General features: G+C 32.5%; 1 protein-coding gene across 2 annotated transcripts in view; it reads left to right on the top strand.

Moving 5' to 3' along the window:
- Nucleotides 1-13,728, top strand: part of LOC123711459 — an 87,907-nt gene that overhangs the window by 58,338 nt on the left and 15,841 nt on the right. For both annotated transcript variants that reach the window (XM_045664062.1, XM_045664063.1), the window contains one exon: nucleotides 8,602-8,804. In XM_045664062.1, coding sequence (XP_045520018.1) covers nucleotides 8,602-8,804 — 203 coding nt within the window. The remainder of the gene's footprint in view (nucleotides 1-8,601; nucleotides 8,805-13,728) is intronic.

The raw sequence follows: 13,728 nt of genomic DNA, 5'->3' as shown, positions 1-13,728 counted from the left end.
CAATAACGCTACTTATAGTCTCTATTAAAGGGAAGACACTCTGTTCTTATGTTCAATTTATTTTTTCCATTCACTCTTTAGCACTTAATAATAAAAGTACACTAACACTAATTCACTAGTTCAAATGGTTTTATCCTTTTCAATCTTCTCACTAGGTCAGTGGTGTCAAGGAGTTGAATAGCCTCGACATTCACGTGATGGTGGAGCCTATGTTCGTGTGCTCCAGCAGTCAATTTAGTCAGTCAAAGTTTCTAAAAATTATGATGAATTAAAGCTTAACATAAAAACTGCTGTAAAAGGGTCCACAAATAGCCCTGGACCTGGATACAAAGTACACCACAAAGTCAATGAGATAACTTTCGAAGCACATTTAGGTCCGTCATTCGTTCACAGATTAAGTATGTAAATAGGCGGGAGGCTCATCTGATGTTAAGTGAGATCGCCGTCCACTGCCAGAAGGCTCGCAAGTGCGTTGCGGGCCCTTTAAGAATTGGTACGCTCTTTTATTGCAGGACCCTAAGTCGAATTGGTTTGGAAATACTTCAATGGGCAGGGTCGTGGGTTTGAACACCACAATAGTTAAAAACATGTGCGTAAGGTATTTTTTAATGATACCATACACTAGTGGGTTTCATTATTAATTTTGTTTTATAATAGCAAAATAAATATTCCACGTTACAGTAGGGTCGATAATTCATTACATACAAAAATAATAAAAATGTTTTTTCTTTTTCTAAGATAAAATATATAATAATTCATAACTTTAAACGCATTTCAGAATTCGTCTTAAGCAAAGATGTAAATTAGTCACGTAGATCTCTATTAATTTTATTTTTATATGATTTGGTTAAGAAATATCTAGATCGTAATGGATTTTGTATTAGACAGACTAAAGCAGTAAGTTTGCCATTTTTACTCATTTAAAGTTTTATAATCGAATTTAATAGCAAACACAAGTTACATATAAACGCGTTTATGTACAGAAAAGTTTTATAGGTTTTGCAACCGTACTAACACTAACATATTTCATCTTCGTTAAAGGCTGTAAATGTTTTTCTTCGTTGATACAACGCTTATGTACAGTTCTTTAATTTTTTTGTACTTAATATGCTTTGGTAATGTGTAGTTGCACAATGAAGAAAGCTGTTTTTGTTGTGTGAGCAAAATAATTTGTCGTTTTATACGAAATACCTTAAAATATCAAATTAAGTTCAAGCGAATTGTCGACCCGTCTGTACTGTTTTACATCACGTAATGGAGTGGAGATAAGCGCCGCACTCGATTGACTTATCTTGCCGGGTTTTAGGTATTATTTACGTTGCTTTCAAAGCCACAGGCCGCGAATATTGATGTTTTTTTTTCACTTTCTTCGTTGATATTACTTGTTTCAACCTTCATATGTTTCTTCAATGATACTGCTCATATTACAGCTTTTATCACATTTATTACCATCTGCGTGTAAGCATTTGTTTCATAAGCTTCAGTTGTTTGTTCAGCAGAGTAGTACATCTTACCCTAATGAAACACGTAGAAATATCTCCGCAATAATTGTAGGTTACAAATAGAACGGAAAAAATGTTGACTATATGATGTGTATTGTCCATATAAAAAAAATTCCCTCTGAAACCCTAAATTTTTTTGGAATTTCATTTTTATGGACAACAATGCTCGCCCACCGTTCTGGCGACGGAAAAGCATTCATGCAAGAAGTAGGAATCTGTCGTTTAGGTTGGTCAGCCTGATCTCAATTCAATTATCTGTCAGGGATGTTCTAAAGAGACGATTAAGATCAGTGCAACCTGCTCCACAAAAGCTCCCTCATGAGGTAACAAGAATCATTGCAGAAGAGCGGGATGCCTCTGAGGAAGGATGTATTCCTCTAAACGTTATTAAAAACTTTTCTGAGAGTTTACTTACTGACAACAATAAATCGTCAAAGTGACAAATAACGAATTATTATCACAATTTTGAGACAGAGACAAATTATCACAATAAAATACATATAGGAAAAGCCAAAGAGTAGACTTAATAAGTAATGAATGATCCACCGTACGGAATAACGTTATATCCCTGAATTTGCATACTTAATTGGCACATTTCAATTATTATAATATGCGTTACGCGATTCCAATATTGTTATAGCTACGTTTGGACGATATTCAATAAAGCTTAACCTTAGGGAATACGCGGACTGCGAAATTATCTGTGACCTACTTCGGTAGTTTATTAACGTCATATATATTGTTCCGAAAATGTTGCTTTATGGCTAATCATTAATAGGTGAACTTGTAATTATACGTTTTCAATAGTATGCATATTTTATAAAGAATTATTTAGGGCCATTTTTGAATGTCTGATTGATTCACTGATTTCTCCCAGCACTAAGGCTTCCTCCAATGCTACGTACTACAAACTTTCCATGTTCTTTTAAATACTCTCGCTACTCAATCATGCTTTTTATTGGTACCATACTCTTAACAGTTCAGGCCATTTTCGAACCCCTATAATAAATATCAGTAACCAAACAGTCCATGTTTAGGCAGTGTTTATTCACGGTATATGACAAATTTAAGTAGTTTAAGAATTATAACCTTTATAGTCAAAGTTTCTTAGTTTCCTCACCCACTAAATTACTGACTGATTAGCCGATCATCGAAAGTCTAAGATACTTGTAGTAGACGCATTATTCAAATTTAGAATACAATATCGCATTAAAACACAATGATTTACATTTTGTTTAAATGCATATTAAATAAATTGTAAATTAGATTGTTTAGTTAGATTTCCAAGTTAATCTATTTATTGATAATATATAAATATTTTTAATATTGATATGGTCACTAGAAGATATTGATAGGTTAGCTAATTAAGTAATAACGTAAGACACAAGGTCCTAGGGACAGAATAATTAACCATCTTGGGTATTCATGGAATTCACACCATTTTACGGTAGACTGAGTCACGATTTTTTTACTTTTACAGATTATCTTTTTGACATAGAACATGTAATACTTCAGAAATATGTTTTAGCAACTGAAAAGTATAGGGAAAGACACTGAAGTAGTTTCAAGCAGTATCTTGCGTAACGTACGACACTTCACTTTGAACCTGCAAATTGTCTGTAAAAACTACATTTCGTTAGCTTAAACCTTTCAAAAGCTTTTATGAAAACAGCACACAAACGACATGCACTTATTAATTATCAGGTTTCATAGTGGGGATACAACATGAAGCGCTTTTCCCTGAACTTCACGTCAAAGTTTATGTACTTAACGGTAACTTGTGGATCTTAGCTTACTTTGATAACAGAGCCAAGTAGAGCAGTAATTGAATGAGACATTCTAAAAGACATAACATAGACCATGTTTTCTGAAAATGGAAGGTAAATTAAACACGAGTTTTATTTGAGCGCAGTTATAATATTACTGTCCGTAGGTACATATAATTGAATCAAGAAATGCACTATACATTCTTGATATCAACGCGTGGCCGAAAAGTACATCGCCTTGTATACATATTTCATAAAGTTTACTATTAGGAAGAAAGGTCGTTACTATTTTAGTTATACGCCCTCAGAGTAATAAAGTTAAACACAAAACATATTTGTACATGAATATAAGAAAACACTTTAGTTTTCTTTTTTGTTCTTTAATTTAGGGAGTACACAGGATAAGAGGAACTGGCAAGACAGTCCTCGGTACTTCTATTAATGGCACATTAATTTCATTTCGACTGAAGGTAGGTTTCGCAGCGTTTATGCAATCCATGGGATTCTCTTACTCTTTCTAGATTAACTATAGAATTCAGTTAACACAAAGCTTACATAAGAACTATATTGATGCGACCTGTTATTTAATAAAAACTGTATTAAATTGTATGTAAAATACCAAAGCCCTAGAAATTAAAAATCCATAATTAAAAATCTCATAAGAGCACAAGAGTGCATCGGGTCAAGAGTGATCGTGAAGTGACCTTCGATAACAGCCCTCATTTGCTAGCATTTTGGTAAATTAAAAAGCTGTTTTCAAAGAGCATGATAAATATCAGAATTATCCCTATTTTAAAGCCGGAGTACATATGAGCTAAGCTGGTTTGGCTTAGAGATTTCAAATAATGACAAATAATAACGATAAAATTCAGGTTAGGTTAAAAAACCTCCTAAACCGGGGAAGCCGTAGACCTTTACTTTGTACATCGCTCACTCCAGTGAGCTTCCGTCTTGCCGGCATGCCTTAGACCCAAAACATCGACAGTGTGTGTCAGGCACATAAGGTTGACCACCCAATTGCCTAACTGATACAGAAATCTGAGGTCCAGACCTAAAAGGTTGTAGAGCCATTGGAATACATATATACATACATATTAGGTTAAAAATTTGAACTAATTTCATGTCAAATATCTTCTTCCTTACGAAATCTTTTATTTTACTCATTTAATATGCTTCTAGACAGTCGATCGAACTATTTACATTAATGACTAGAATAAAACCGAATAAATAAAAGGTCAATTGTAGCATTACGTATACGCCATATTAGCTTAGCTAGCGGAAATTTGGGCGCAGCCACTCCTATCTATGAGCTATGCTAGAAACTTAATATTGAATAAAATTAATGTTGAATTATGATTGAAAAATTGCAGGTCGACACAGTAATGAAAACTCTGATAACACAAAATACGACTTGACTTTTTTTATTTTACACCATTATACCTTTTGTAAATCGAATATTACATATAACTTATAATCACAACACTACTTTATTTACATTATAATCTCTGAATTAAAATTTATTTTATATCAACTGTGAACAAGACTCGATCGGCAATTAATACGTTATGTTAAATGAATGATTCAAGTGAAAGATCGACCTTTGGAATGAAGAATCGAAATTCTTCATTTAAAATATTTGAATTAGGAATCGAATATCTGGAAAATATTAATAAACAATAAATACCACAGCTTTATTTTGAATAAATATTTTTTTGTAGACCACCAAGGTTTCATATTTCCCATTCTCAGTGATAAAGTGGAGTTTGGACACTTTTACGCACCAACTTTTGTTTTTTCAAGAACACTTTCAAACTATAGCACGAGTTGTTCTCGAAAACAAAGAATGGTGTTTGTTAAACGTATAAGATAATATAATACCGTCTTCATTTTAAACATACGTACTTGACACGTGTCCAAAAACCTCACTAATTTATCTTTTATAATAGTTGTATGTTAGTAATAGATAGCGACAATGTTGTGTGAAATTTGACAGTTTAGACTACCAAAAATATTTACGTTTTACGAAAAAGACCGTTTTTCATCTCCAAATCGTAAAAGTGAAGGTCTTAACTCTAAGACAGATTTCAATAATCCCCGAATAAAGACCTAAGTGATTAATTAAATATAGAAGTTTATTACATACTTAAGAGGTCTTTAGGTTGTGTCCTTCACTTTATTGCTTTAACTGCCACGAAATATGCTCAGATTAGCTATTACGCCTCGTGGTGTATATTAATATAATTAAGTTATATGGGCCAGACATGGCACGTGTAATATGTAACCTTATAGGTCATACGATATTGCAAGACATAATTGACTGAGAAATATCCTGGCTGGAAGCGTAGGATTTATTTAAGTTAGCGTCCAATAGGTCACGCTCATAGTAAGGGTACATGTTTGCTACCCCTCTTTGAATCATACTCTTATACTGCATTTGTAATATAAATAGAAAAATGTGTACTGTAAATTTAAAAATCACTTTGTATTTGTTGCTGAATGGAAAGAGGCTTTTTATGACATTAATAAATTCTCTTTTTAAATTATTTTAAATTTATTACGTTTAAATTATTACACAATACAAAAACGATTTGGGAAATAAAAAAAATTACATATTGACAGTCAACCCTGTGAACGAAGATTGTATTATTGTTATCACCTCTAAGGGCTTCCAGATTAACTACCAATACTGCCATGCTGGTTATGTATCTGGTCTATGACTACATCTCTGGCTTAACCGAAGCGATTATTATTTCGCTTGGACGTAGACCTTCAGTCCAGCTTTATTCGTCCAGTTTTTTACCCCGCAACACCTGATTCTTCGCGCTTTGAAGAATCTAATAGTTTGGACATACTGTCGCTTATACTTCAGTGTCAGTATCAGTGTTGGTCTGGTGGAGATCGCAGGTTCGATCCCCGGCAGTGCACCAATGGACTTTCTGTCTACGTACGCATTAACAATTAGCTCAAACGGTTAAGCAAAACATCTTGAGGAAACCGGTAGCCTTAAACACAAAAATTCGAGGGCGTGTCTCAAGCAAGGCGGATCGCCTACTTACTTGCCTTAGATTGAATAATGATTATGAAGCAGATACAGAAGTCTAATGCCTAGACCTAGAATGGTGCCTCTGGTTTAATACTCTACTATATTTCTAAGAAGATACATTTCATATAAAAAAGTATAAAACTCTTGTTATAATAAAAATATCAACTTTCGTAAAGTAAAGTCAGGTAGCGAGTGTTAAAGACGGATTTTCTTCATATAAACTTATATGAGGACTTTTATAGAATAAATCAAAGTTTGCTCGTGTTATATCGTCTTGCAAAGTTTCCAAATATTGACAATCTTCGTTGACAGGGTCGGGTCAAGAGATTGAGGTCGAACATTATGATTTCTGCTGATTCAACGATTTCTTGAATTTCTTGAATATACTTCATATTCAAAAAATTCAAGAAATTTGTTACTGTCATGCTAATTTAGCCGTTCGTGCATTATTTTTATAAATGTTCTACAGATGTTAAATAGCTTTTGAACTCAAAACTCGACTTTCAGGCTTTGAAAATTGAAAATTACTGTTCCATACTACTGGTGGTTTCACAAGAACATCCATATACATTTAGATAATTTTAATGAAGTCGATGCGTCATCAAATTGTAATGCTTCTGAACTCCATAGTATATTGATAAGTATATACTCATTCTATTTACTAAAGATTGGAAAAAAAGTAGCGAAGATTACAGACAAATGGAATAATTTGGAGAAGGCCTTCATCGCCTCGGAGGTCGTGTACTAATATCATAAAATACACAATAACATAAACTTAATGTAATTATTATGGAACTCAAATAAGGTTTATTATTTTTTTTTTATTTATTGACTTTTTCACGTTATTGAGTTGTCTAAATACAGACGACTGTTAGTGTGGCGAAATAAATTATCGTATCGTAAAAAACTTCTTACGAATTTTCTTTTCTATACATTAAGGTCACGTTTATACGTAGATATTGTAATAAAGTATTATTTTCATAGAATCTCTTGAGCCTTATGAGGCTCTAAGATCCGACGCTAAGCCCAGAGATAATATTAAGATCTAATAATAACTAACATGTACTTGCGAAAATAAAGTTACGAAATATCAAGTAGTTTTTCCGAACAAAATGTACTCAACCAAGAAAATTACATTTTCTGAAGAAAATTGGAGATAATGGACTATTTTCTTGACCAAGTGATTTCGTAGTAATAAGATTTGCAGGACCTATACAATATATTAACAAACATGGTTTGTGTTTTTGATTATGTTGTAAAAAAGATATTTTTCTCATACTGTTTATTCGATTTCCAGTGTACTTGTAATGTTTAATAATACTAATGTTGCAATAAGGGATTGGTTACATATTTGAATAGTTTTAAATATATAGCATGAATATCATATAATATAATTACAGAGAACCATACATTCGCAAAAATTAAGTTCGTACACGTGAATAAAACCATAACTTAATCAATCTTGCACTCGAACTTTCTTCAAATCTCCAAACAAGACAATTTTCCGTGAATAGGCTTACGATATTTTATTGTGGCTTGGAGGAGTTGTGGTTTTGAATATATTAGTCTGTATTAGTCAGATAAAATTACATAGAAATATTCGCAATAATCTGATAAAGAAAAATCTCCAAAATGATGTTCCCAAAACTGGTTTCGTATGCTGGTCACCACACACCGTGTATGTCAATCATCCTATTCTCTACGTCTAATTATTAGTAATAATAATAATTATTAAAAATTTATAAATAGGAAACTAAAATAAATTTGGAATGTTTCTTGTCTGTGGCATCTTTAATTATGACCGAATTTCGTCTATGTATAAGTATAATATACTCTTTGATATGAATAATACATTACAACTGATCTCGTTTTGAAAATCTATATCCACATAGATGTGGAAACATGTATACTCCTGGTAATTAGACTTTAAATACATTTCCCTGTTTTTTTAATCTCGCATCAAAATGTCTCGTGACTTCAGCGTGCTACTCTTATCTCTGAGGTTCGATTCCCAGCTGTAAATGGACTTCGGACCACATCGTTAGGAAACCGGCTTGCCTTAGACGCAATAAGTCGACTGCGTGTGTTAGGCACAGGAGACTGATGATCTTCTTGCCTATAAGATTGACAAATGATCATGAAACAGATACAGAAAACTGAGATCCAGACATAAAAAGGTTGTAGCGCCACCGATTTATTTACTTTTAAAACGGGCTTTTCGGGCTGTTTGGCTGCCGAGATTTAAATGGGATCGCTTTTTATCGATACTTACTGAAATTTATTATTCCAGACAAAATCAAAAAGAAGTATGGCCCGCTCGGCGAAAGTATTGTCGTGTGCAAACTGGAGAAGTCTGCCAAACACGGCCTTGGTCTCAGTCTTGCCGGCCACAGGGACAGGAGTAAGATGGCGGTCTTCATCTGCGGGATACACCCGGCTGGATCTGCTGCTAAATCTTCGCCACCTGTGAAAGTTGGAGACGAGATCTTGGAGGTATGAAGTTGAGTTTTTAAATAAATATGCGTTTAAGTTACGTATTTACCTAGAAATAAATCCGCGTACGAAACTCGGCCCTGCCATCCAAAAAAATCATAATAATAATTAATATAATAAGTTTCTAGAAATACAAAAGTATTATTATATAGAAAAATCACAAAATTAACAAACAAGGACACTTAAAGAAATATCCCGTTATTTTTAACCAATCACTACCATCTACCACCAAACAACAAAATTGTGTAATAAAATCAAATCAAATGTAATAAAATCATATAGAACGATAAATTTTATTTTAAATCGTATTTTATAATTAAGTTATATTAAACAGTGAGCCAGTTGTATAAAAAAATGTCAAATATTTCCCAATTGTATAAAATTATGCATCCATATCCTATTATTATTTAACAAAAATATTTTCTACCATTTGATACCGTATATATTATCACAATTATACAGTCTCTCTCTTTAATCGGCAGCTATCTGATATCTAATATCTGAGCGTCTTGGTCAGCAACAAAACATCTAGAGCGGACTATCTGCTTCCATCGGTCCATCCTCTCCTATGACAATGTACAGTTTTGAGCACGATGAGCCTATCACTTGATTGGTCCATCTGATTGGTGAACAGCCACGTGATCTTTTGCCTTATGTGTTACCAAACATGATCAGTTTCTCCAAATTCTCATCGCCTCTGCACATTGTATGGCCGAAATAAGATACACTGAAGAATAAGATCTAATTATACAGTAAACCTAATGAAAATTATATTAAACATCGAAATTAAAGTAACTTCGTCATAAGATCCTGTTACATGTAACTAGAATATATTAATTTCTCGTCATAGCTTGGTAAATACAAAGTTATGTGTTATTGTAGGAATAAATCAAGAATAGCGAGTTTGTAGGTAGACTATGTGTAAACAATCTAATTGAGACGCACAGGCACCGTACGGTAAAGGGTATAGTGTAGCTTATGATCACTGAGACAATACAAAACTGCAGCTTAGGAGATGCCACGACAATTATTTGAAAGGTCTTTTTAAACTTTGATCTGGTGGTTTAGATTAGAAAATATCAATAATTAAATTAATTATATGAGATTTGTTACTATTCTTAAGATTTAGTTTATATTAATAATGTAACTACTATTAATATTAAATTGGACGCCACTTGGGAATAAGACTACTTTGCTGCAAATTTTTCTCCACATTTCCGGAATTAGTAGGTACCAGCGTAACAACTATAGTAAAAGTTTCCTTTTACACACAAATTATTATGTAATTATTTATTGATAAACATTGTCTGGTGACAAAATTTGCAAACGTCCAGTTCCTAGTTCTTTCGCTACACATAGTCCTTTACTCTACTTTACCCCATTTTCTATTGTTATCGATGGTCTGATTCATCGCACAGAAGCAAATATATGAACGGATTTTTACGGTACATTAATTCTGAAAATAAGCTATGAAAATCGCATAAAAATTCGACATGTATTTTTGAATATCTCACTCTATATAAATGTTTGAATTTATAAACTTGAGTTCCTAATTTAAAACTAAAAAAGTGATCTGGTCGTCAACTAGTGAATAGGTAACACAATATTACACATTAAGCGTTCAATACGTCGCGCGATTCGATATTTTCGTGATACGTAGGCACAGTAGGTGTCGCTACAATGTAGAAATATCGAGACATGGTATTTTTGCCAAGAAGGGCTTAAACGAATGTTTTACGTTAACAAATGAAAAGTTTAACCTACTCTTTCTTTAACCGAGTATCTAGTGTCAGTTAACTGCAGTTTTAACATAGATGAAATGTTAGGGAATTTCATCACAATAACAAAAAAAAAATCGTCATTTTGATAAGGCGAGTTTGTCATAAACGCAAATATAATAAAATTGAACGACGCCAAAACCATTACTGGAAATTATTAATTAAACATTTGTTATATACTCTGTGGATAGTAGAATATTAAGGCATTGAACATTTTACCAAGTATATAAATAGCAATGGCACGCGCAGCCACGTGTACGGAAACAGATTCGTTGTTACACAGTAGTTCAAAGACGTTCATTGTATCGAAGATCACTTTTATTTCAGTCTAACAGGTATTGTAAGATTTAAAAAATATACTATTTATAACTAAACCTCATTAGTACAATAATACCCTACCCTCATTTCGACAAGCTATTTTGAAATTTCGTGATTTAGAATTTTAAAAACCGAATTTTTAAACTGTGATGTTTTATAAGCTGTCTACTTCATAGGCATACATATTATAAAATCCCCAGAACACGTCTGTTTTTGTCAAAGCAAATAAACTCAAAAAGCTATCCATAAAAATGTGGACACAAAACGTCGTACATTTATTTTATTGGTTCGAATGGCAAATTTAGTAATATTATATAACACAAACAATTCTATGGTTATTTTTTTTACATTTTTGCGACTATAGAAAATGTTATAGTACTAAAACAGACATCTGGCAATATTTTTATAAAATGTTATAATATGTATGAATAACTTCAGATGTGTACGAATATGTAGGACATTTCGAAGAATCCTCTAACTTTTATTACGCCTATGTAATAAAGGTATCTCAAAGATACGCACACATCGTTATCTCCTATCTTAAAAGTTGGGCGCCTAAAGTACAGGCTTTATTCAAAGACAATATAATTTATGACTGCAAAAACATAATGTATTTACCCTCATACTCACGCATAAATTGCGAGTGAATTAGAAACTTCAAAGTTCATACGTACCCATAATAACGTACTTTATAAAAAGGTTATTAAATCAAAACGGTAACAATACAACGAAAACTTTAAATACAACCAAAATTCAAACAGATAGGTGTCATAATTTTCCATATATTATTTTGAGAAATTGGAATGCCATTAAGATTCGCGCCAACTCTATTGCACATTCTAATTATTACTTATCTGTGGTGGCCGCTTTAGCGCATGCGCCGTGATCTGTCGGATTTCCCGCCATTTACACGTTTTGTTGTTCGGAATATCTTTTTTTTACTCTTACTCAAATATGTAAATAGTTGTGAATGAAAAGTAATTTAAAAAAAATGATTTCTCAATATTACACATGCGGAGCCGTAAATGAGTAGAGTTGAAAATATTAATGGGAATTGAACTTACCCACATAGGCGTGCGTTAATGAAGTTACGTGAAATACTGCTTTTACATTTTTTATTGCCAACATTATTATATGCGTGCATATAAGGAGAAAGATAACAATAATATGTATTTAACGAGATGCAAAATGGAAAAAAATTGTCAAAATGGTTTTTGGGAAGTAAAGGTAATTTTTCAGAATGAACTAAAATGACCTTGACTATAATTTGGCATGTATCCAAAGCGAATGAAAATAAACGCGCGAATAAGACAAATGACTCAATGGCTCAGGAGTAATGACCGAATGATTGGCCAAATTTTTCAGACTCGTCTACTGTCTTTTGTTGATTCAGTACGGTCTGTACTTGTCAGATCTTTATAAAATTTATGAGTTTGCTACTTTGTCTGTAGAACGTAGCGCAAAAACTTTAGACTTTTTCAAAGAATTTTCTAGATAATATTATGATCGAAAATAATTTTCTTTAGTCCAAATTATATATAATAAGTTCTGCACCTCATATGTTTTTAGAGTACAGAAAACGTAGTGTACTGGTAGTATCGTATAATCGATTTTCGTAAAACTTAAAAGTAACGTTTACGTATTCCCAAAGTAGTAGTAACCCTTACAGTATTTCGATTTACCATCTTTAATATAATAATGTTTCAGTGTTCAAAGGAAGACTAACAATTGAATAATTATGTGCATTCACATACATTAACACGGATCTCGAGAAATGCACACGAACCACGATGTTTGGATCGAAGCCAAATATAGGAGGTGTGGTACAAGTAAATAAGCGTGTACATTGTTTAATAATATTTCAAACTCTTAATGAAATAAACTAATGGAGGCGATGCCTAATTAAATAAGTGTTGGATATGGATTTTATTCATAAATTACTAAACAAAATACATAGAACATAAACCTTCGCTCCGTGCACGGACAACAGTTTAATTATGATAAGGTCCTTCAATAACCCTTATGAGTAAATTAGGTAAAACTATCGTACAAAATGTAAAATTCGACCCACGCGTGTCGTAGCCTGCACTATCAAGGGAGACTCCCTGAATGTTATTGATTGAACTTTATTGAACACTAGCTGCCTACTACAGATAGTATTCTAGCTGCGAACATGTTTCGCCTCTAATATGAAATTTTACATTTCCATATTTTTTTTTAATTTTTATCTTCCTTAGAGTTCAAGGAATAAATAAAAAATAATACTTAAATTTGTTAGCCGTCTTCGAGTTTTGCGCTTGACAACTAATTTTTATTTATATACAGATTAAAAGGAATGACACTCCTTTACTAATTTGTTTTTGGCGCCATTTGTGGATTAGCAAGCGCAGGCGTGACAAGTGACAAGTGTGATAATTTGTTTCTCAGGAGTTATAAAAAAAAACTTGGTCTTACAATAAAATGAATTATAATGATAAAATACACAGGCTAATCTTAAAATAAATTTTAAATCGCTATTAACCTACAACATATCCCTCAGAGTAAAGTTAAGAACCTTATCCAAAATTGGCTCGGAAACCGGTACTATTCTTGTTGAAGCAATTTGATTGAAACATTATTCATTGATGAAAATATATAATATGTAACACTGTCCGTGATTTCGTTTATTAGTCTATGATAAATGTACTTTCTAGCATAGATAAACCATAGCATAGATAACAATCAGCTTAATATATTGAATCGACTATGCTTTGTTCTGATAATAATATAATTTAATAAATACCTATTGCTCTCACTATTTCATTTTCTCATATCAAAGATAATCATTT

The sequence above is a fragment of the Pieris brassicae genome, chromosome 6, assembly GCF_905147105.1.
Source record: "Pieris brassicae chromosome 6, ilPieBrab1.1, whole genome shotgun sequence".
In the NCBI taxonomy this organism is placed as follows: domain Eukaryota; kingdom Metazoa; phylum Arthropoda; class Insecta; order Lepidoptera; family Pieridae; genus Pieris; species Pieris brassicae.
Note: the sequence above shows the minus strand (reverse complement) of the source record. Positions and strands in the feature narration are given on the sequence as shown.